General features: G+C 39.1%; 1 protein-coding gene across 3 annotated transcripts in view; it reads left to right on the top strand.

Annotated features, from left to right (window-relative positions):
• The window catches only part of LOC121385166 (double-stranded RNA-specific editase 1-like), a 148318-nt gene that overhangs the window by 102168 nt on the left and 20199 nt on the right, over positions 1 to 25951 (top strand). For all 3 annotated transcript variants that reach the window (XM_041515712.1, XM_041515713.1, XM_041515714.1), the window contains 2 exons: positions 1438 to 2232; positions 6321 to 6989. In XM_041515712.1, the coding sequence (XP_041371646.1) occupies positions 1438 to 2232; positions 6321 to 6989 (1464 nt within the window). The remainder of the gene's footprint in view (positions 1 to 1437; positions 2233 to 6320; positions 6990 to 25951) is intronic.

The raw sequence follows: 25951 nt of genomic DNA, 5'->3' as shown, positions 1-25951 counted from the left end.
GCTTAATGACACCACAGCACATTGTTTAGTTTAATCAGTGGCTATTAGGAAAGGAAAGGAATGTTTGTTTAACGACACCCCAGCACATTGTTTATTAGTGGCTATTAGGAAAGGAATGTTTGTTTAAAGACACCCCAGCACATTGTTTATTATTTGCTATTAGGAAAGGAAAGGAATGTTTGTTTAAAGACACCCCAGCACATTGTTTATTAGTGACTACTGTATTAGGAAAGGAAAGGAATGTTTGTTTAACAACACCCCAGCACATTGTTTAATCAGAGGCTGTTAGGAAAGAAATGTTTGCTTAATGACACCCCAGCATATTTGTTTATTCAGTGCCTATTAGGAAAGGAAAGGAATGTTTGTTTACAACACCCCAGCACAGTGGCTATTAGTGTAGGAAAGGAATGTGTAACGACACCTTAGCACATTGTTTAATCAGTGACTGTTATGGTAGCTATAATGTACAGTGTTGAAGAAAGGAAAGGAATTTTTTTTTAATGAATGTCTGATGCATTTTAAAACTATGTGAACAGTTTTGTTTTTAAACCCCTCCAAAACTACCATAAATCCCATAAGACTTGTTGATCATTGATGCTGAATGTTTGAGTTTAAAATTATTTTCGTTTCAGGACAGCGTCCCTTTAAAAATAAAGATTTCCAGTAATGCTTAAAGGGGCATTCTCATTATGTGATTACTTGTACTGAAACGCAGTGTTCGAGATTAATGGTATCCCGATATCCCGGGGATACCAGACTTTAATTTTGGATACCAGACTTCAAGAACCCAGTATCCCATCGGGATGCAATATAATACTGAATTCTCCGGTGGGATACCAGTTTTGAAATGTTAGTATCTAACTGGGATACTGGCCAAATTTTTTTTATTTCGAACACTGAAATGTAATGTGAGAATACCTACCTGTAAATCGGAACGACTTTATTCTTGTACATTCAAATTTTTTGGGGCCGATAAATCACATAGGACAAGTCAGTGTTAAAACAATATTTATTTCTGTTTATATTAACAGATGGGATAGGCATAGCCTACATAAAGACCTTTTCCTACATTATACAACTGAAATATTAGCTGGTCAACATGGACATTTTAGAAAGTACAAGATATGCATTTAGCACTGGCGTAGGAACAAGGGGGGCAAACTTTTCAGATATTTTGCTTTATATTTGCTTTGTAATAGTGTAAAAGTGTGTAAATATAAAATTGTGCGCCCCCCTCCCCCCCCCCCCCACACACACTTTTTGGCACCTTCCTACGCTCATGATTTAGTGTTGAAAAATTTGAAACTACTGTATATTTAGCCTGTCAAAATATAAATATTTGTATATAGATCAGAACAGTGTGACTAATCACATTATGAGAACGCCACTTAAAGAGTGATCTTTATTAATTTTTATTTTATTTTTTTTTCCTTCCAGGAGCTGTCACAAAACTGAAGAAGAAACAGAAGCGGAAGGCGAGCACTGGGATCGAGACTGAGCTTGTTGAGGCCGATGAGGACACTGACGGTGATGAGACAATGTTAGGCAAACGTCGAGCGTTTCCGCCCAACGGCATCGGCGCCAAGCGGCGCAAACACGGGCCGCCATGTCCGAAAAACGCCCTGATGCAGCTCAACGAAATCAAGCCAGGACTCTCCTTCACATTCGTCGCTCAGACGGGGCCGGTCCATGCTCCCATATTCAAGATGTCTGTCGAGGTGAACGGAGAGGTGTTTGAAGGCGAAGCGCGGACCAAGAAGTTAGCGAAGCTGATGGCGGCCGAAAAGGCTCTCCGATCGTTCGTCCAGTTCCCGAACGCGGCGGAGGCACAACAGGCGATGGGGAGACCGATCGTAAACGCGGACTTCACGTCGGATAACGCTGATATCGATATTAATTTATTCAACGATTTCGAGGGAAAGGAGAAGGCCGAGAACACGGAAACGACGAGCGTGACGAACGGTTCGGGTTTCCCGCCGAGCCGGAAGTCGGCTGTTCCGAAGGAACCGACGGGGAAGAATCCAGTTATGATTCTCAACGAACTTCGACCGGGGCTGAAGTACGAGTTTGTGTCGGAAACGGGGGAGAGTCATTCCAAGTGCTTCACGATGTCGGTCACAGTGGACGGGACCAAGTTCGAGGGATCGGGACGCAACAAGAAGGTCGCCAAGTCACGAGCTGCACAGGCGGCGCTAACGAAGATTTTTAATCTGGATTTCTGTCTTTCACAGAGTAAGTGAGATTTTGATGTTTATAGAGCAGGATTAACAACAACATATGCAGGGCTTCTAAAAATTTTATAAAATCCACTAGCCATGGGATCAGTGATTTAAAAAAATTACTAGCCACGATTAAAAATTCACTAGTCCTACTTTACTTTAAGTTAATACAATTTTATTAAATAATAGTAATAATCAGATATGTCACCCAAAGAGGGAGATAGAGGTTAAAAAAACTAACATTGGGGGTTAGGGTGTGGGCAGGATATTCATATTTACAAAATAGACAACTGCAACATTTAACCTTTTGTTTTCAGTAGTAGTTATTTACTAGCCCAATATTGAATATCACTAGCCATGGGAGTGGGGCTACCATAATCTAGAAACCATGGACATATGTGTCTTGGGGTATCTAGAAGCAGTGTTCGAGATTAACGGTATCCCGATATCCCGGGGATACCAGAATTTAATTTTGGATACCAGACTTCAAGAACCCAGTATCCCACCGGGATACCATATAAACTAAATTCTCAGGTGGGATACCAGATTTTGAAATGTTAGTATCCAACTGGGATACTGCCCAAAATTTTTAATCTTGAACACTTGAGTGGCCAAGTTCAAAAGCATAATGTCTGTAAGTACAAAATGAACAAAACTAAGCATATTACATTGACATACACTGATACATGTTACCACACATAAAAAGGTCAGCTATCATTTCAGAAAGTGCAAGGCTCAATATTTTTTGACACCACCTCGTATGCAGATATTTTAGGTTTTGGTCATATAATTTTTAAAAATTATTTTTATTATTTTAATTATAATAATACAATTTTAAAAAGGAAATATTTTGATACAGGATATAATTTTTAGCTTGCATAAACTTTCATCAAATGGAAACATTTTAGTCCAAAAAACTTGGAAAAGTAATTATGCAAACTAAAATATTTGTTGGTTTTTATACATATTGATCAATGATCTGGACTGAAATATTTGCATTTGTTGGTTTTTATCCATATTGATCAGTGATCTGGACTAAAATATTTGCATGTTATTATATTTAAAAAAAAATTATTTATTTATTTTATATTTTTATATTTTTATGATTATATATTTTTTAAATTATTATTTAATTTTATATTTTATTTATTTATTATTGTGTTTTTTTTTCTTTTTTTTCTTTTTTGTTATGAAAATTTATACAAACAAATTACTTTAGTATATCCATGTAGCAAAAATAAAAATATAAATAAATTATACAACCCAAACTACTAACATATTTGCATGTGTTACTTTCAATCCATATTGATTTAAACAGGGATATTCATGTTTGCGTGCTATTTTCTTCGTTTTCTTTATCTTTTTCTTTTTTTTCCTGTTCTCCTTTTACATCTCTTTTTTTTCTGGCAGAATTCATCTGTTGGGTAAATGTAATTTTCTTCCTTGTTGTCACAGCTCTCGTAATTAGCAGAGTGATGGACTACAAAGCACTTTTCTAGTCGTCTGAATGGCTAAACAGCTTTGTTTATTCACTTGACTGGTCCTTGGCTGTAATAGAAATGAAGTGTGTGAAATAACATTTGCCTCGTTAACACATTTGTGCTGTCATCACATTAACGTGTTTTGCCATTGCGAACTTCGTACCACCACAACGGTTTATCCAGTCCAGGGGTGATCGGTTTATCCAGTCCAGGGGTGATCGCTTGCATTTCATTTAAGAGTCTTCAAGTATTGGACAGAGACAGGAAATGAGGTGTTTAACAGCGCTGTCGCAAAAACCATGGTTACGACTTCACTCCAGTAGATACACCATGCCTCCTGTAGTGATCCTTGAAGATACTTGAAATAGATGTGATTTGATGTCGTTTAGATAATTTCTCTGCAGTGTTAGGCTTTTTGTGCCATCATTTATCAAAGAAAACTAAATAAATAAAAATCCTTGCTAATCTTAAAGTATCGGAGTTTGAACTTGATCATAGCAACAATGGCCAGCGCTGTGGTTGCCCTCCCCAAAATCGGATGTCAACAGCAAGGCAAATGCTAAGATGCCCCAGCTGCTTTGCCACTATGTCTTTATACATGTAGTAAAATTATCATGAGTAACATGATAAAAAGCATCTGTATCCAACAAGGAGCGGGACATAGCCCAGTGGTAAAGCGCTCCCTCGATGTGCGGACGGTCGATCCCCGTCGGTGGTTCCACTGGGCGATTTCTCATTCCAGTCGGCGCACCACGACTGGTATATCGAAGGCCATGGTATGTACTACCCTGTCTGTGGGATGGTGCTTATAAAAGATCCTTTGCTGCTAATCGAAAAGAGTAGCCCATGAAGTGGTGACAACAGGTTTAGTCTGTGTAGTCCTTAACTATATGTCCGACATCATACAACTGTAAATAAAATATGCTGAGTGTGCTGTTAAATAAAACTTTTCCTTCCTTCTTTCTGTATCCAATAAAACTGCACACACTAGAGCCAAAGGCACCAGGGAGAATTAATTTTTGTCGTAGGAAACTTAATAGAAAATAAGTTGCCTTTGTGCCCATCTTTTGAATGGAAAAATTTGTCTCAAGTGGTGCCCTGGCTGCAACTTGCCTTGGTGCTTTAATTTTTGTTATTAAACCGACAGCAACACTTTTGCTGTGCCTTCGAATTTAATTTTTTTGGGGCCATGTTCAAGATTAAAAATTTTTGGGCAGTATCCCAGTTGGATACTAACATTTAAAAATCTGGTATCCCACCTGAGAATTTAGTATTATATGGTATCCCGGTGGGATACTGGGTTCTTGAAGTCTGGTATCCAAAATTAAAGTCTGGTATCCCCGGGATATCGGGATACCGTTAATCTCGAACACTGGTTATATAGTGGACTGTATAAACCAGAGAGTTGACATGTACGTCAACTCGGTTAATAAAGCTCTCGCCTTAATTCCTTTGGTTTGTAGGATGGACCTTGTCGGTGACCTGGGGCCTAATTCACAAAGGTCTCTTAAACTCTGCAAGAGAACAAAGCATCCTCTTTGCAAGTCTTTTAGCATTGCACTGCGAGATCTTAAAGTTGCGAGAGTTTAGTTAATTGGGCCTCAGGTCACTGCTTGGGTTTTTCCCTTCTCAACCAGTGTGCTGTCCTATGTATATTAAAAAATACCTTTTTTAATGGAAAAATGTAGTGGGTTTCTTCTGACCATGTCTCACAGTGAACAAATATTTTATTAAAAGCTGCAGTATGCAACCCCTGTAATTGCCCACAGCAATCGACAATGCCATGGAGTTTTTAATTTACCTTGGACCATATTCAGGTTTTGTTTTTTTGGTGAGGACATTTTCTTAATTGCAAGGGTTGGATATGTGCTGCCCTGTCTAACCCCATTCCTGCCAGTGCCCTAATGGGTAAAATACATTTATATCTCCCTTTGAAGATAGATCTTAAAAGATGTGTAATTTTAAAAGAAAATTTTACGTGATTTAAAACTGGCAGGTAAAAGTGTTTGTGTGTGGTGGTGTGTGTGTGTGTGTGTGAAAGTGTAGGTATGTGTCTTTGAAAATCTTTGAAAGTGGTAGGTAAAAGTCTTTGAAAGTCTTATATAAAATGGCATAAAAGTCTATGATAGTATATGAAAATGGCATGTGTATAAAAGTCTGAAAGTCTTATAAAATGGTAGGTGAAAGTCTTTATATATGGCGAGTAAAAGTCTTTGAAAGTCTTTTAAAATGGTAGGTAAAACCCACTGTGTCCACCAAGGGGTTCAGTCTTTCGACCAAGCCCCTAAGGCCAAGACTGATTTTTATGAAAGGGACTTAATCCGTCCCACAGGGAACGCTTTTTTCCATACTGTGTAATTTACTACAAGTTATTTATTTCTGAACCGATTGTTTTTTTAACTTACACACCATAATGGTAATTTTTTGTTATTTCCAAAACATTTTTGCTTTTTTTCTTTCATCAAATTATTTACAAAAAAACATTTTAGTAGGAGGATGGAACGGATTATAGTAACTCTACTTTTGAAGACACTTGAAGAGTTTTGCTGTATTTTTGATCGTGTCATTTTTATCCCTGCACACTGTACCCCTATTTAATGTTAATTTGCCGTTCTTGCAGGTAATATGCCAGTGCCCAGAGAAGGTGCGCTACAGGTGCCGCAGATTTTATCAGACATTGTCGCAAAACTTGTGATCGAAAAATTCAGCGAGCTCACCAACAACTTCTCCAGCCAGTACGCACGGCGGAAAGTCCTCGCAGGGATCGTCATGACGACGGGACCGGACGCCGAAAATGCTCAGGTCATCTGCGTTTCTACGGGAACAAAATGCGTCAACGGCGAGCACATGAGCGAGAGGGGCAAGGCGGTAAACGACTGCCACGCGGAGATCGTCAGTCGCAGGTCCGTGCTCCGATTCCTCTACCAGCAACTCGAACTTCACCTCTCCGAAGACTCAGAGGTTGCAGCGACCTCCATCTTCGTCAAGAAGTCCGAGGGTGGCTTCGCATTGAAGGAGAACATTCAGTTCCACCTGTACATCAGCACGGCGCCCTGCGGTGATGCCCGGATATTCTCGCCCCACGAGAAGGACGCAGAATCAGCCGATAAACACCCGAACAGGAAGGCCCGGGGCCAGCTAAGGACGAAGATCGAGTCGGGGGAGGGCACGATTCCGGTGAAAACCTCGGGGTCGGTGCAGACGTGGGACGGAATCCTGCAGGGAGAGAGGCTGCTGACGATGTCGTGCAGTGACAAGATCGCGCGGTGGAATGTTCTCGGTATTCAAGGTAAGATTTCAGTGTTTTTCTCTGTATACGCCCCATTCACATTTGTAATCAACTGCTTGTGCGTTTTCAATGCTGTTTAGTGTAGATATATATATATATATGTAGATATATATATATATATATATAGATATATATATATATATATATACAGTTGAATCTCGTTGGCTCGAACCCCGTCGGTGCTCGAGAAAGTGTTCGACCCATCGGGTAGTTCGACCGAACCATTCGGTCAACATCGGATATTTCCGTAACATAAGTTAGAAAGTTGAATTAGATAGGTGTCAGGACGGTTGCATACATGCAAACAGGTCTACATACATATTATACACCGTGACACGCACACACATACACACATAAACATGTACGTCATCGTGTTCATGTAGAATATCACTGATAAATGATATGGTGATAAAATAAGGAAGCGAAACTTACGTTTCGTATGTTTAGACTTTCATGTTTGTATATTACGTTTTAACATTGTTTCACAAACGATTCAAGCGGTAGAGAGTGATACAAGACAGAACTTACCTAACCCACGATGCCATCACAAACAACTCAGACTAGGTTCAGGAACTGTGCATCCATATGTGTTTTTTGCGGTTTCTTTTAAATGCTAGAACACTGAGATGTGTGTCCTGGACAGCTTGGTTGAACTTTAATGGGATATAAGCACGAAAATAAAGTTGAACTGAACTGAACTAGAACATGTCTTAATGATGCTACTTTCAAGTTACCTACCGGCCTCAGTGGCGCAGCGGTTAAGCCATCGGTCTCCAGGCTGGTGGGTACTGGGTTCGGATCCCAGTCGAGGAATGGGATTTTTAATCCAGATACCGACTCCAAACCCTGAGTGAGTGCTCTGCATGGAAAACATTCTTTGTGATATTACTTAATTTCTGTACACAGTGGTTCCAATTCTAGCCACATGTAAATTCCTATTATAGGAAGGGTCTACATGAAAATATAATTAAGTAGAAACAACGCAAAACAATTTATTGCAATTTATTAAATTGTATTTACACAAACAAGAAAATCAGTTCATTTTCATTTTTGGATTATCAAAGCTAAATACAGTTTTGGTTGGTTGGCTCTTATTTATTCTTTAACACTCGGATATTATGTTCAATTAAAAATAATCACAAAAAGAGACAAAGAAAGAAAAAAAGATAGAGAACGAGAGAAAGAAATTACAATACTTACGATAAAATTTAATAACAAAACACAAGTGACTAAATAATTTGATTTATAAAACAACAATAACCGGGGCCGAAACGACTGGGGCCGAATGTGTAGCTGGGCCGAAACGTCTCGAAAGCATTAGATACATATTATTCGAATCAGAGTCGTTTCGCCCTAAAACCATTTCGAACTCTGCGTTGTTTCACCCTTAGTCCTATTCACCCAGGGTTGGTTCGCCCTAAATCTCATTCGTACCGAGTCGTTTAACCTCAGCTGGGTATGTAGTATATTTAATAAGAAACCACAGCACATCAGTAGCATGCAGTGTGACTGTTCATAAATTAATTATTAATGTGAATACATTGTCTGTATATTATCTAAGGCCTGTACATATTTCATGTATATGGCTTGAGTAAATGATACTGGAAATAAACAAAATTATAATATTATTTTTATCTGTAAATATAAACACGCAATGTGTGACATCTAAAAATCAATGGATATAGGACAAATCAATGAATAAATGTACTTTATTAACAAAATAAAAATTAGTGCAAATCGAAACATGGGGCAAAACGACTCGGTTAGAGGTACGAATCAACCCTGTTCAAAACGACTCGGGTGAACTAGTAATACGGGCGAAACGACCTGTTACCATATTATTTTGTTAACTGCAAACTTAAACATTTCATCAATGTGTTATATAACAAAATATCAGAGTGAAAGGATTTATTAGAAATTACTCCTGTCATGCAGAAGCCCTTGCCGAGGTGATGATAGCTGAGTACCTCACCCCTGGTTTCATTGAAAACTGGTCTGGTAGATGTGTTCAGAGTAACGCTTCCTGCCAAGGCCAGTTGTTTGACTGGTATCACGCTTCATCGAAAAGGCACCGTGACACTGTACTTGAAAGACTTTTACCGATAGCTGCTGGCTGAACACACAACATGACAGGTATGGCAAAGAAAGGATCGCTTGGCTAGTTTCGCGATTCTCCGATCCATCTATAACTTGTTCCGCCTAAATTATTATAATCCAAAGGTTGTAATAACCAACAATTGTTGGTCCTTTTCGGTGGTTTTCCATTTGATATTTGATGCATCACCAGTTCGAGGGAAATATAGCTAATTGAAGGGACCGATAATTTAGTTCGAGCGAAGCCTTATAGTCGTCTCTGGACTTATTCGACCCATCATCAGTTAATATAAGGTTTACCAGACAAAAAACTCGGGACTTTGTTTTTGGTTCGAGTTTTGCGGTGTGATCGACCCTTTCGAGGTCGAGCCAACGAGATTCTACTGTATATATATATATATATATATATATATATATATATATATATATATATATATATACTCTTCAAAAAAGGTAGGGGAACCTGAAATATTAATGTCAATATCAACTATTAGACCGAACATACATTTTAACCACAGATATCCTAGTAAAAAACGTTCAGGTCTGTTTATCAACACACTGAAACACATTCCATAGTTTGCACATGTGTAGTGCCCACAAATGTCTCAACAACCAGAGATTGTCCCACACTTCTCTGTTATGACATCACAGTTTGTGGGACACTGTATGCACTGAGTACTTGATTGATTGAAACATATGTTATTGCTTTAACAAATGGATTAGACATATATGTTTTTCTAACTTACTATGTCTTCTGTAAACCTCTATATAACAAAGAACTTACAAAAAGTCAACTTTATTAGCAGGTGGTCGTTATATACAGATTAAAATAGATGCATTGGTATACGTAATGTAGCGCACATTTGTGGTTGATCGTGTGACATTTGTGGTCGAGTAGGACATTTGTGGCAGTAACATTGCGACATTTGTGGCAGTAACATTGCGACATTTGTGGTCGTTGTGACATTTGTGCGCACTACCACTGCCACTACACACATGCATCATGCAGTTACCCCATACATGTGCGTGGGGTATCATTTTCGATTTTGATAATTTCCAGGAAGGTCCATTAATCACTGTGGAACATTATTGCTGTCAATCTTTTTCATTCTGTTGATCATACAGTTGTTATTATTTTGTTATTAGTCATTTTTATTGTTTGAATTTGCGATTTACTGATCAAAAAAAATGTCAACTTTCAAATTTCACTTCTGACCCCAATCGTCCTTCAAGATCTTTGGTGGTTATAAAACCTACTGTAATACTGAACTACCAGTTGTAATGTTTGCAACTTCACGATTATCATATAACCATTCCCCACAGCTAATATACCTTACAATTATGTGTGTGTGTGTGTGTGTGTGTGTGTCTGTGTCTGTGTCTGTGTCTGTGTGTGTGTGTGTATCTGTGTGTGTCTGTGTGTGTGTGCGTGTCTTGTTCCTCTTTGTTCAGAGAGTGGGAGTGGGTTAAGATAGCACAGTCAAATATATTGAGTATTCCAGGTAAGGTTTTTAAACTGTTTTGGGTTTAAGTGAGGAAGTACTGAATGTAGCATGTTCCTCTTTGTTCAGGGGTGATGGTGGGTGGGGCTAGATAGTACGGTCAAATATATTCAGTATTCCAGGTGATGTTTTAAAACTATTTTAGTGGGGGGGGGGGGGGGGGGGGGGGGTGCTTGGGGTTGGTACTGAATGTATGTTTGCTCTGTGTTCAGTAAGGGATACAATTGCACGGATGAATGTGCTCAGCAATATTATTCAGGGTAAGGTTTTAAACTCCTTTTTCACTTATAAAGTCAGGGGGTGTTTGCTGATTTTAGCTTTTTGCTCCGTGTTCGTTGTGTTGGGGGTGTAGAACATGGATTTCTGATCTGTGTTTAGTAAGGGTAGGGTGTGGCTAGAAACTCGAATGTACATGTAGCTCTCAGGGCAACATTGTGATTATTAGGGTCAGGTTTGTCTCAATAATACCAATATGATGTTCACATTTGGCAATCCAAGATCACTTCAGAGGGTGGAGGGGAATGGGCGGAACACTTTCCATAGCTCAGTGATAAGATAGTGCAATGGAATGTGCTTGGATATATATTCAAGATACGTGTAAGAGATCAGTGTGCTGTGTGTGTTCATTAAGGGAAGAATAATTCAAATGTTGTCAATTTTAAGACTTTTTAGTCCTCTGTCTGTCCATTTCTTTTCAGCTTATTTTTTCCGTGCTTATATCCAATTAAGGTTCAAGCATGCTGTCCTGGGCACACACCTCAGCTATCTGGGCTGTCTGTCCAGGACAGTGGGTTAGTTGTTAATTGTTAGTGAGAGAAAAGTGGGTATAGTGGTCTTACACCTACCTATCCATTGAGTTGTTAAAACTCGCTCTGGGTGGGAGCCGGTACCGAGCTGTGAACCATATACCAACCAACCTTATGTCCGATGGCTTAACCACGACACCACTGAGGCCAGTTACTTGTCCAACCAGAGGGGATTATAGATTTCGTCTCTGTCCTTCTGTCTGATTGTCCATCCATCCGTCCGTCCCACATATTGTTTTCTAGATGTTTTCTTTTTACAATTTCTCAAGATATTGAGCTGAATTTTTTTTTTAGCTTTATCATTTACTGTTACAAAACAAGTTTGACTTTCATGGCAATTTTCACCGGCCTCGGTGGCGTCGTGGCAGGCCATCGGTCTACAGGCTGGTAGGTACTGGGTTCGGATCCCAGTCGAGGCATGGGATTTTTAATCCAGATACCGACTCCAAACCCTGAGTGAGTGCTCCGCAAGTCTCAATGGGTAGGTGTAAACCACTTGCACCGACCAGTGATCCATAACTGGTTCAACAAAGGCCATGGTTTGTGCTATCCTGCCTGTGGGAAGCGCAAATAAAAGATCGGAAGAGTAGCCCATGTAGTGGCGACAACGGGTTTCCTCTCAAAATCTGTGTGGTCCTTAACCATATGTCTGACGCCATATAACCGTAAATAAAATGTGTTGAGTACGTCGTTAAATAAAACATTTCTTTCTTTCTTTCTTTCTTTCATGGCAATTTACCCATTTTTTGATAGAGTTATGGCCCTTGAATTTAAGAGATACGAAAAAAAAATTGGCCCAGAAGGGACATGTATGTGTATTGCTTTAGCAGTACTCACAGAATGCTTGTGTCAGTTGTGTTCACATTTCTGTACATATAATATCCAGTATGATAGGAACATAACTGATGGGTTTTTTTACTGTAAGGAACATCACACATTGATGTGCACCCTCTGGTGGCAGGCAGGCCACATGTGTTTCGAGGATTCATTTACTCAGCTGATTTCCCTGGTGTGCCCATTGCAGCTGTGGGTTATAGTCACAAATGACATCCCACTTGGCGATCACTGCACTGGCTGTAAATACTCATCTTGTTTTATCAGTAGGGCAGGATTTTATGCAGTTTTAATTAGAGCGAATCAAAACAAATAAATCATTTTAAAATGTCAGTAATTTGGAGATCTGATGCAATCATGCAGCTGTGCAATTACAGCAAGGGTGGGGTTTTTTTAGGTGGGGTTTTTTTTTTTTTTTTTTTTTTACTACATGAATTAACTTACGCTGTTTCATACAGTTTAAAAAAAAAACCCAACAAATATACCTTTGATCATCTATTTAAAAAATGTGTATCATGGACTGTATTCAAACTGGGGAGGCAGGGGGAATGGTGGTGCATCTAGCAAAGTTGTCGCCTCAGATGCGATGGGTCACAGGATTGACTGTCTTCGGTGAACACAGATTTTTCCCACTCCAACAATTCACTCTCCATCTCCCTCTTTCTCTCTCCCTCTTTCTCTCTCCATCTCCCTCTTTCTCTCTCCATTTCCCTTTTTCGCTCTGTATCTCCCTCTTTCTCTCTCCCTCTTTCTCTTTCTCTCTCCATTTCCCTCTTTCGCTCTGTATCTCCCTCTTTCTCTCTCCCTCTTTCTCTTTCTCTCTCCATCTCCCTCTTTCACTTTGTATCTCCCTCTTTCTCTCTCCTTCCCATTTTCACTATTTCACAACTTCTACAGGGATTTACCTTGTTTTTCTGAAATGGGGGTCCCTTGGACTCACCTCTTTCTTTTCTGGGGGTCCCAACCTGAAAACAAAGGGTCCCAAAACCACACAAACGACAGAGAGCTGCAGACAACAAATCACGTGTATACTATATATGTTTCATTAAAGTAAATTTAACAAGCTGTGTTGTTTTTCCTTTCGGGAAATCAGTGTCGGTATTCATTGTTTATTCTTTCAAAATCAACATTTCACTTTGATCTGTATAATTATTTGAACCATTTCCTGCAAGCTAAATGACACTCACAATACCATGCATTGTTTATGAATCGTGCTACTTGTTTGTTAATGCAAATCAGAACATTTAACCAATTTGTTTTATTCGCCCGGGAATTTCCGATTGTGTTCGGCCTGTTGACGAGAAGTTCCGAATGATCGCAAATCCGCGATCTCTTTCCGGAAATTACCAACTTTACCCGATTAAGCGCAGAAAAGGATAAAGACGCAGTGTTCCCAGAGATTAAAACTTTTTGTTTTCGATATGGGGAATCCCCATTTGAATACGCAGTTTATAGGTAGAAAAGAAATAGTGTGTTACACAGAATGATCGATCTTTGATAGTGGACAGGGTTACTGAAAATGTCAGATATTTTATGCGTCCCACGGGACGCAGTATCTCTATTTTTGCGGGTCCAGTTAAGTTTTAGTGCGTCCTATACGTAAGTTTTGTACGTCCGGTAAATCCCTGCTTCTATAGATCTGTCTGTCTAACTGTCTGTCTGGATTTTACTCCAAATTTATTTTCAAAAGGGGATCGGGGTGAAAATTTACTATTTATTTTCATTGCAAATACCACACATCAAAGAAAGTCCTGGTTTGACAGAGCTGTTGCTATCACATGTGTATGCTCGTGCATAACAATTTGTGTGCAAGCAAAAAAAATTGCTAGTTTCATTGCAGGCTATAGTATCTCTAATTTATTTTACTGAAAAATTGCTGCAAATTTGATACAAAATTTTAGAACAGCGGTCTATTCCTCACCATTGATTTAATTTAAAAAAAAAAAAATTCCATTAAAATAAAACTGGATCGGATCTTCATTCTTGTGCTGGGTTAGGGGAGGACGTAGCCCAGTGGTAAAGTGCTCGCTTGATGCGCGGTCGATTTGTGATTGATCTCCGTCTGTGGGGCCATTAGGCTATTTCTCGTTCCAGCCTGTCTGTGGGATGGTGCATATAAAAGATCCCTTTCTGCTTTAGGAAATATGTAGTGAGTTTCCTCTGATGACTAAGAGTCAGAATTACCAAATGTTTGATATCCAGTAGCCAATGATTAATTAATTAATTAATAAATGTGTTCTAGTGGTGTCGTTAAACAAAAACAACTTTAACAGATAAAAGATTCCTTACTACTAATGTAAAAATGTAACTGGTTTCCTCTCTAAGACTATATGTCAAAATTACCAAATGTTTGACATCCAATAGCCAATGATTAACAAATCAGTGTGCTCTAGTAGTGTCATTAAAACAAAACAACCTTTAACTTTGTAATGAATGTAATGAAAATTTTATTATATTTATTTTTAAAATGGGGACAGCAGGGATGAAAATCTACAGTTTGTCCTATCATTCTATTAATATGTTTTTTGTAAATAATTTCAGTTTGGTTTGACATAAAAAGAAAATTAAAAGTGTTTTGAAAATTTAAAAAAACAACTATTTTTTGTGTGAAATTTACAAATCAATCAGCTCAGAAATAAATAACTTGTAGTAAATTTCATAGTATGAAAAAAGGTGTTCCCCGTGGGACGGATTATAGGGTTTACTTTTTAACGGTCTATAATCCAGAAACTGTCTTTACTCTGAATTCTGGATGTCCATTCTAGACCCGAGGAGTCTAGTAATTAGTGCTGTCTGCACCGGCACACACACACACACACACACACACACACACACACACACACACACACACACACACACAAACACACACACGTGTCTCAGTGTTGAGATAGTGTTCGGTGGTCAATCGGCTAAACGGTGTCGGGTGATTCCTCAGTAATTTGACAATAGAACTAACGAAGTCCCTTGTATCTTGTAACTGCTGATCGATACATCAGTGACATCCGTCTTACAAAAGGTTATTCACTCCATATGCTGTTAGCTTTATGTCTCACTCTGTTTATCATCGACAGCGCTCACCTGATGTGCGATCAATATAAGATTGATTCCCGTCGGTGGGCCCATTGGGCTATTTCTCGTTTCAGCATGTACTCCATAACTGGTGTAACAAAGGCCATGGTATGTGCTATCCTGTCTGTGGGATGGTACATATAAAAGAACCCTTGCTGCTAATTGAAAAGAGTAGCCCATGAAGTGGCGACAGCAGGTTTCCTCTCAATATCGGTGTGGTCCATAACTATATATGTCTGACGCCATATAACTGTAAATAAAATGTGTTGAGTGCGTCGTTAAATAAACCATTTCCTTCCTTCCATATGTCCGACACTATATAACTGTAAATAAAAATGTGTTGAGTGCGTCGTTAAATAAACCATTTCCTTCCTTCCATATGTCTGACGCCATATACCCGTAAATAAAATGTGTTAAATGCAGCGTTAAATAAAACATTTCCTTCCTTCCTTCCTGTTTATCATTGGCTGTTAGGGGAACATGTTGTTTTGAACATTTTGACTAGCGACACGGACAGATGGTGATCAGCAACCATTATTAAATGTTTTAGCATTGTGTAGCGATCTCTGAAATCTGCATAGCGAATTACGAGGTAATACGTATTCTACTCTTACAAAAAGAAAGAAAGAAATGTTTTATTTAACGACGCACGCAACACATTTTATTTACGGTTATATGGCGTCAGACATATGGTTAAGGACCACACAGATTTTGAGAGGAAACCCGCTGTCGCCACTACATGGGCTACTCTTTCCGATTAGCAGCAAGGGATCTTTTATTTGTGCTTCCCACAGGCAAGATATAGCACAAAGCATGGCCTTTGTTGAACCAGTTATGGATCACTGGTCGGTGCAAGTGGTTTACACCTACCCATTGAGTCTTGCAGAGCACTCACTCAGGGTTTGGAGTCGGTATCTGGATTAAAAATTCCATGCCTCGACTGGGATCCGAACCCAGTACCTACCAGCCTGTAGACCGATGGCCTAACCACAACGCCACCGAGGCCGGTCACTACTACTCTTAGACTGCATCTCTCACTCAATCAGCTGTTCCTGTATTTGTTTTTCTTTTCTACTCTTTTATTACAAATGCTTTTATGTTAAAAAAAATATATACAGTTGTATTTGAAGACTTCATTTTGAAAATGCGAAGTAGGTACTTATTCATTTACAACATTTTGAGAAAAATGTGATTTTGCTGCAACATGAATTACATACATGTTCACAATACAAAGAATGGTTTCTTCTTAAAATAAAATAAACAAAAATTAAAATATTAAAATAAAATAATAAAAATCCACAAAGCCATCCAACATTTTGTTCACAATTTGGCAAATAATCAATTTTGAGTGAAATATTCACTCATTAATAATCTTCTATTTCATGCTTTATGTTACAGACAGGTTATCAATAGACATGCGACCAGACAGTGTTCATGAGTCTGACATTTGCTAAGATAGGAATGATTAGCGAGAATCTGATTTTTCAGCTTTTTAATCTGATGTCATCTTGTATTAGATTGGGCAGGATGTAGCCCAGTGGTAAAGCTCTCGCTTGATGCACGGTCGGTTTAGGATCGATCCCCATCGGTGGACCCATTGGGCTATTTTTCAGTGCTCCACAACTATTGTAACAAAAGCTGTGGTATGTGCTATCCTGTCTGTGGGATGGTACATATAAAAGATCCCTGGCTACTAATCGAAAAGAGTAGCCCATGAAGTGGCGACACCGGGTTTCCTCTCTATATATCTGCGTGGTCCTGGCGACGGCGGGTTTCCTGTCTCAATATTTGTGTGGTCATTAACCATATGTCTGACGCCATAGAACAGTAATATAAAAAAATGTGTTGAGTGCGTCGTTAAATAAAACATTTCCTTCTTTTTCTTCCTTATCACCGTAAATAAAATGTGTTGAGTGCATCGTTAAATAAAACATTTCCTTCCTTCCTTCCTTCCTTATATTAGATTGGAAATTAGCTGCTAAAACATTACCTTTATTAAAGTATACTCTATAGTATAGGTTTTTTCTCAGGTTTTGGTTTTTTTTCTTCTGGTTTTGGGGGTTTTTTTCTTCTGGTTTTGGGGGGTTTTTTCCTTAATTTTTTTTCTTTTTCTTTCTTCTTTTCTTTTTTTTATATGCCGATCTTTGACAGGTCCTATTATGGAATGGCATTGTCTGTTCATGCGTCCATTCATAAAATGCTTCGCTTTTCTGAAGAATGTTTATCATCGGTACATATAGTATCATTAAACCTTGCATGCAAATACCACTATTGTCCGAACCAAATTGTTAACAACTACAAAAAATTACTCTCCTACCTTTAATTGATTAAGTCATATCCTTTCACCCCTCTTGAAGAATATTAAAAAAAAAGTCAAAATGGCATGCTTTTTGCCCTATGCGCTCTCAGCGAAGTCGATATAGGTGACATAGTTATCATCTGGTATGTGGAATCTGTGTCATTGTAATGGGTTTTTTCTAGATTTTTGTCTGGACAAACTTTGGAGGAACTCTAACGGCAATTAAAGGTAGGAGAGTAATTTTTCGTAGTTGTTAACAATTTGGTTTGGACAATAGTTTTGGTGGTGTATCGGGTATCATAACTAATGTACATGTAGGTCACTGCGACCTAATTTTCATGCATTAGTACTGCGCATTAAAGGAAATCCTTGAAAATAGTAATGTATTTTCTAAACTAACCAATTAAAAACTTTTACAGTTATGTGCAATTTATCACATTCTTAACAAGTCATAATAAATACTTAATTTTGTACATACATTGATAATAAAATAGGTATATATGTACCATATCCAATAAAATAGTATTATTTTTAAATCACATGCTTTCAGAATTTGAGAACACTGCAAAATAGATGCAAATTAAACCGGTCACAGGACTACATGTTTACTGACATGTAGGGTAGAATGATGGAAATACATGGTTAAAAGGTCTCAGGTTAGAACATTTTGTCAGAATATCTCTATCATTTTTGCCCGAATTTGAGGATTTGCTCCAGCAATAGGGGGACTGTTACGCTTGCACATGCTCACACTCACTCACTCACACTCACATTGACACTCACTCTCAATCTCACTCTCACTCTCACTCTCACTCTCACTCTCACTCTCACTCTCACTCTCACTCTCACTCTCACTCTCACTCTCACTCTCACTCTCACTCTCACACCCACACCCACACTCACGCTTTCACACACACACACACTCACACACGCTTTCACACACACACACTCATACTCACACACACTCATACTAACACACACACACACACACACATGTACACACTCACACTCACATTCACACAACACACACTGGGCTATTACTCGTTCCAGCCAGTGCACCATGACTGGTATATCAAAGGCTGTGGTATGTGCTATCCTGTCTGTGGGATGGTGCATATAAAATGACCAAGTGTTTGACATCCAATAGCCGATGATTAATAAATCAATGTGCTCTAGTGGTGTCATTAAACCAAAACAAAGTGTAGCTCTGTACCACTGAGCTACATCTGCCAGTCAAGAGAGATGAATCTGTACCGACATGGTGCTTACCTCTCTCCTGAGCAGAACATACAACTCTTTGATATAACTGGAGGGTGGGGTGTGGGGGTGGGGGGGGGGGGGTGTGGTGGTGATCTAGCTCAGAACAGAGCACTCACCTAAACTGTTGCACCCCCCACCCCACCTCACCCACCCCACCTCATCTCGTACGCTGATGTGCACACATCATATTTTGTCCATATTTAAGCCTTTTAACGCATCTGTAATAAATCATACGATGACGTTAAATTTGGCCCAGATATGTTTTACAACACCATGTCATACAAGCCTGTCGATTGATGGTTTCTCGATCTCGTATCTGACCTTCATGTGAATTGATGTGCAGTACAAACGTCAATGGGGTTTTTTTTGGGTTTTTTTTTTTTTTAACTAGCAGACGGATATTAATTATTTCCTCATTCCATCCTGTTGCAGGCCATTTCCTGAAGTTTTGTTGACTTTGCATTGCACTTGTATCTAGCTGTCGCTTTTAATTTCCCTCGTGTAAACCGGGCACCATGGGCCGTCTGATGGCTAACAGCGAACAGCGTTTGATTAATATCTCAAAACCCATTGTCCATTTCCTTGACATCCATTCGCATGGGTATGATCTTGGGATGGAGTTTTATGCATAAGAATTTGGACGTGCTAAACTTGGCATTTTTTTTTTTTTAATCCCCCACCGGTCAAACTGGAGGGGACTGTAGGTTTCATAGTCGTCCTCTTGTCCATCTGTCTTATCTAATGTGTCCGTCTGTCCCACATATAGTTTTCCAGACTCTTTTTTGTTTTTCATAGTGCCTCAATATATTGAGTTAAAATGTTGTGTATAGCTTTATCATGTACTGTTAAAGATCAAGTTACCTATTTTTTGACAGAGTTATTCATGTTTTGTTCCCTTCCTACCCTTCCCTTCCCATCCTTTCCCCTCACCTCCCCTTCCCCTTTTAAACCCCTTTTATTTCCTCCTCCTTCCCTTCCCTTTTTATTTCTTGTAATTGATGGCTGCCTGATGGACTACAGTATCTTTACAGAATTCTTAGTCACCCTTGGCTAATAGTTTGATCATAGAGCTTGGTGCATGTACAGACATATCCTTTCGGTTTACACGCTAATGCTTATGTATTCTGACTTCAGTGGACTTGGTTTGAGTTTGGAGTTTTCCTTCTCCTAGGAGAGTTTGCGTACTAGGATTCTGAGCCTCTTCAGCCCAGTTTTGAGTTTGGAGTTTTCCTTCTCCTAGACAGTTGTCTTTCTTGACTCACGTCCTTTGTCTGTCTTGTCCATATTAGTCTGGTCTCTACCCTTTGACCAGTCCAGCTTGGGTGACCCTACCAGGAGCTGATGCTCCAGCTGGCATAGCTCTCCGCGTCATTGAGACATGCAAGCTACCTCACCATGTCAAGGAATGGACCATGAGATAGGATAATAGTTTAAAATGTGTTGTAGTTATATTAAGCTTTTCCATCCTTTTTTCCCCTTTACTTCATCAGTTCTTGCCCTGCCCTGCCCTGCCCTCCATTCCATTCCCTTGTCCTGCCTGCCCTGCCCTGCCCTCCATTCCATTTCCTTCACTTGCCCTGCCCTGCCCTCCATTCCATTCCATTCCATTCACTTCACTTGTCCTGCCTGCCTGCCCTGCCCTGCCCTCCATTCCATTCCCTTCACTTGCCTTGCCCTGCCCTGCCCTGCCCTGCCCTGCCCTGCCCTGCCCTGCCCTGCCCTCCATTCCATTCCATTCCATTGCCTTGCCCTGCCCTGCCCTGCCCTGCCCTGCCCTCCATTCCATTCCCTGGCCCTGCCTTCCTTTCCATTCCCTTCCCTTGCCCTGCCCTCTTTTTTCCCTTTTCTTACCTTTCTCCCCCTCCCCTTCCCGTTCTCTTCCATTCTCTTTTCCTTCCCTTTTCTTTTATTTCCCTTCCCTTCCCTTCCCTTCCCTTCCCTTCCCTTCCCTTCCCTTCCCTTCCCTTCCCTTCCCTTCCCTTCCCTTCCCTTCCTTTTCTTTCATTTCTTTTAATTTCCTTTCCTTTCAAAAACAGAAACCATCGTAAATCAGCAATGACGTTGAAAGGAAAAAAAAATAAAAAAATACAGACATCCTTCATCTCTCCTACATGTATAGCTATAGACATGTGGTTGGTAATTAAGCCTCTTTTTACTTTAATTTTTTTTCTCTTTTTTCAATCTTTTCTGATAAGCCTCAATTCTTTTTCTATTTTTTTCCATTTTGCTTCTGTCATGTAATTTGTGCCATTCTGCCAGCTAAATGAAAGGTTCTGTTAATCGTAATGTCTTGTATTAAACGGACACTTCCTCCGGGACCCGCGGGCTTCAGGAAGAGACACACAGTTAATTTAAATGGAATTATGGAAGTCGTTTATTCACTATTATTTGCTGCTGGCAACTCGGCTAATTCAGATGAGATTGCCGCCACTGTGTTGTGTCTGGATCGACAAATACTTGTAAAGGAAACGAGGAAACGAGAAGAAGTAGGTGTTGCTGAAGCGATAGTCGATATCATTCGATTACGACTGGTGTTTGGTTTGCTTCATCACGTGTAGAATGACATACCCCATGTAGCAGTAAAAGGTGCATCAGTGTCGTGCAGTATCACTTCTTGAAATTCAGACAATTCTTCCCCACCTCAGCACATATTAAACTAAGGCTATATGTACTTGGAAAGGAAAGGAATGTTTGTTTAATGACACCTCAACACATATTAAACTAAGGCTATATGTATTTGGATAGGAATATTTGTTTAACGACACCTCAGCACATTTTAAACTAAAGCTATATGTACTTGGAAAGGAAAGGAATGTTTGTTTGACATTTCAGCACAATTTAAACTAAGGCTATATGTACTTGGATAGGAATGTTTGTTTTACGACACCTCAGCACATTTTAAACTAAGGCTATATGTACTTGGATAGGAATGTTTGTTTTACGACACCTCAGCACATTTTAAACTAAGGCTATATGTACTTGGATAGGAATGTTTGTTTTACGACACCTCAGCACATTTTAAAGTAAGGCTATATGTGCTTGGATAGGAATGTTTGTTTTACAACACCTCAGCACATTTTAAACTAAGACTATATGTACTTGGAAAGGAAAAGAATATTTATTTAACAACACCTCAGCACATTATAAACTAAGGCTATATGTACTTTGATAACAGTTTTATTTCACTGATATTTTAAGATATTTCACTAAATGTTATATAATAAAAGACGGCATGTGATGAGTAGAAAAAATTTAAAACCTTTGAGATGTATCTTAGAGCAATATAACAGAATTACGAGCTCAACCACAGCTAAATAGAAGGTGAGACAAACTACCTGGGATTTTTTGGTTAATTTTAGCACATGATTCTCTCCCCCCCCCCCCCCCCCCCCCCACCTGCTAGCAGTCCTTGGTTTTTGAAAATTATAGGCGAGTGGAAAATCGCACATCTCAATATGCTACGGCGAGTGAAAAATAGGCAATGTAGCTCTGATTGGATTTTGACTGGTACGTCTACAAAATTGTTTATTAAACCAGTATTTCCCGATTTGTTCAACAAAGAGAAATACCAGTTTAACGACTGTATGGAAGCCACTGCCATATTTTAAATTTTTATTGTTTTAATAAAAGGACCTTCCTATCAGCTAAATGAGCTATGAAAACTGTTGATTTTTGTAAACAGTGGAAATAAATATACTACTAATATTTTACGTGCGCCGTTTGTTGAGTATAATGTGCGCTGTTTTTCACACTCATCAGATTGAAATTACATGCGCTGTATGAGCGCGATCGCACCCACGCATCTTAAAAAGCAAGGTCTGTGCTAGGTCTAAAAAATGTACTGTTTTTTGCAGGATGCTATTTTCAGCCCTGGAAGTGTAAGTGGGGGGAGAGGGGTGGGGAGACGTGTAATATGTTTCTGCTTTGCTGCAGGGCCCCACACAGCTGTTTAATCCCACCCTAGATCTGTAATGAGACCTCCCGTGGCCTTAGACAAGTGTTACCAAGAGATGACATTTAGAAAGTATCCCACAATTTCCTCAACTTGGTCTAGCTGAAATAACTTGTCCTGATTAAATTGACAGGGATTCTGGGTATGGGTCTGGGTCCCCTGGTAGAGACATACTATTACATTGGTCGGTACTCGGGTTATTAGGTTGCATGGTGGCATTCAATCAGGTATTAAGAGCGAGATCTCGGTCTTCAACCGGTCCTAATTTTACCATGCAGGCGGGGGAGCTTTCTCTGATCATGTGTCCCAATTCGTTTACCATTGATTTCCTATAAAGACCATTTGCGACAGGCTTTCCAGGCCAACTTGCTCGGACACACAACCGTGACAGTGGGCAAGCAAATGAAATCTTGGGAGGATTTACCAGGGATGAACCGACTGTTTAAAGGTCCATCATTCTTGAGCCTATGGATCTTAAATGACCAGTAGATGTTCTGCATGGGGGCTAAGGGATCATGACCAGTAAAGTAGGCGCATTATTATTAGCTGTGTTTTGTTTTAGCTGTGATGATGGGCAAGCAAATGAAATCTTGGAGGATTTTCTATAGATGACTTTAACTGACTGTTTAAAGGTCCATCATTCTTGAGCCTATGGATCTTAAATGACCAGTAGATGTTGTGCATGGGGGCTAAGGGATCATGACCAGTAAATTAGGTGCATTATTATTAGCTGTGTTTTGTTTTAGCTGTGATGATGGGCAAGCAAATGAAATCTTGGAGGATTTTCTATAGATGACTTTAACCGACTGTTTAAAGGTCCATCATTCTTGAGCCTATGATCTTAAATTACCAGTAGATGTTCTGCATGGGGGCTAAGGGATCATGACCAGTAAAGTAGGCGCATTATTATTAGCTGTGTTTTGTTTTAGCTGTGATGATGGGCAAGCAAATGAAATCTTGGAGGATTTTCTATAGATGACTTTAACTGACTGTTTAAAGGTCCATCATTCTTGAGCCTATGGATCTTAAATGACCAGTAGATGTTCTGCATGGGGGCTAAGGGATCATGACCAGTAAAGTAGGCGCATTATTATTAGCTGTGTTTTGTTTTAGCTGTGATGATGGGCAAGCAAATGAAATCTTGGAGGATTTTCTATAGATGACTTTAACTGACTGTTTAAAGGTCCATCATTCTTGAGCCTATGGATCTTAAATGACCAGTAGATGTTGTGCATGGGGGCTTATAGGGATCGTGCATGGGGGCTTATAGGGATCGTGATTAGTATATTAGCTCTTAGCTGTGATAATGGGCAAGCAAATGAAATCTTGGAGGACATTTTTCCCTTTCCCTTTATAATAATCAATACAGAAATGAACATCTCTAAACCAGGTGTCCAGTTTAGAAGGGTTTCACTGATCTACTAAAAACTAAATTATTCTGATGTAGTGTATATGTAATTTTTATTTATTTAATTTATTGTTAATGTATTTGGAGATCTGTTGTATGTGACAACCTTAGACAGAGACTTGATATGTCTCAAATTGAATGGTGGCAAATTGCCACAATTCTCTTGTCGTGGGCTTCTATGCCCTGAAAAGTAAAGGGAATCTTACGGCTTTGTCTTAGTTTGCATCTTAGTAATTGGTCATCATATACAAACACGACTTGTATTTACACTTATTTATTTTGAATGAGTGCTGTTGTGTTATGATAACAACAAATATTAAAACTTACTGAAGTTTGCTTTGTTGCCTTGCCTTTTGGTCATAATGCCAACCCCTGCAATTATGAAAATGTCCATGGCAAAGAAAACACCTATGCCATTGAAAAAACAAATGCTGTTGAGTTTTTGTCCACGGTATGCTGATTGCCTTGGACAATTGCAGGGGTTGTAATGTCTTTACAAAATCTTCATTGGTCAAGGCCGAATGATAAAATGTAGGCCTGATTTGAGTTGTCTGTAGTTATTTCAAATGGTCAGAGGTGATCAGACAAGCGACCATCCAGTGTTTCTGCCAGAAAGAAATGTTTGGGTATGGCTCTATGGAATTAAATGCAACCACAGTCAACAAGGGGTATGGGGGGCCTCCCCCAGAAAGAAAATGGGTTAAGTTTAGGGTTAGGGTTAAGAAAATCATACAGTAAATGATAAGAGTAATTAATTTTGTAAAAACATTAACTTAAAAAATATAATCTGCTAAAACATGGTGCCATACCCCTTTTACCCTCTGGCAAAAACTCTACCGTCGTGTTGAAACCTGGTTGTTGGTACCTGGCCTGAGTGTGTCAGTTGTGAAAATGATGAACTATCATACAGATGCGCTCTTTTTTTTTCAGTTATAATTTTTGGGTTTTACTTAAGAAAATGTTCCAGCATAGTCGACTTGTGGTAGCAGTCTTCTCAGTAGGGCCTCCACGAGTCAAACTCGACCTGGACCCGAGTACCTGGCATTTACACTAGGTGATAATCATGCAGACTAAGGAGTGAAGTAATATAGCACTAAGGAATGAAGTATTATAGCACTAAGGAATGAAGTAATATAGCACTAAGGAATGAAGTAATATAGCACTAAGGAATGAAGTATTATAGCACTAAGCAATGAAGTAATATAGCACTAAGGAATGAAGTAATATAGCACTAAGGAATGAAGTATTATAGCACTAAGCAATGAAGTAATATAGCACTAAGGAATGAAGTAATATAGCACTAAGCAATAAAGTAATATAGCACTAAGGAATAAAGTAATATAGCACCAAGGAATGAATATAGCACAAGGAATGAAGTAATATAGCACTAAGGAATGAAGTAATATAGCACTAAGGAATGAAGTAATATAGCACTAAGGAATAAAGTAATATAGCACCAAGGAATAAAGTAATATAGAACCAAGGAATAAAGCAATATAGCATTAAGGAATAAAGTAATATAGCATTATTCATCTTAATTTCAGCACTGAACATCCCATCGTATTGCATTCCACACGTTCGACTTGTTTTTCCTTCATGTATGATAGTCCTATAGTGTAACCGGCAGCAAGCATATTGCAAAATGACATAAAAAATATAATTAAATGAGAGTTATCTTATTGTATGGGTACTACGTCCTGTGAATGAATTCAAGTCTTACTAGACTTAGCCTGTGCCC

The sequence above is a fragment of the Gigantopelta aegis genome, chromosome 11 (genome assembly GCF_016097555.1).
Source record: "Gigantopelta aegis isolate Gae_Host chromosome 11, Gae_host_genome, whole genome shotgun sequence".
In the NCBI taxonomy this organism is placed as follows: Eukaryota; Metazoa; Mollusca; class Gastropoda; order Neomphalida; family Peltospiridae; genus Gigantopelta; species Gigantopelta aegis.
This window is presented reverse-complemented; position numbering and strand designations above follow the sequence as displayed.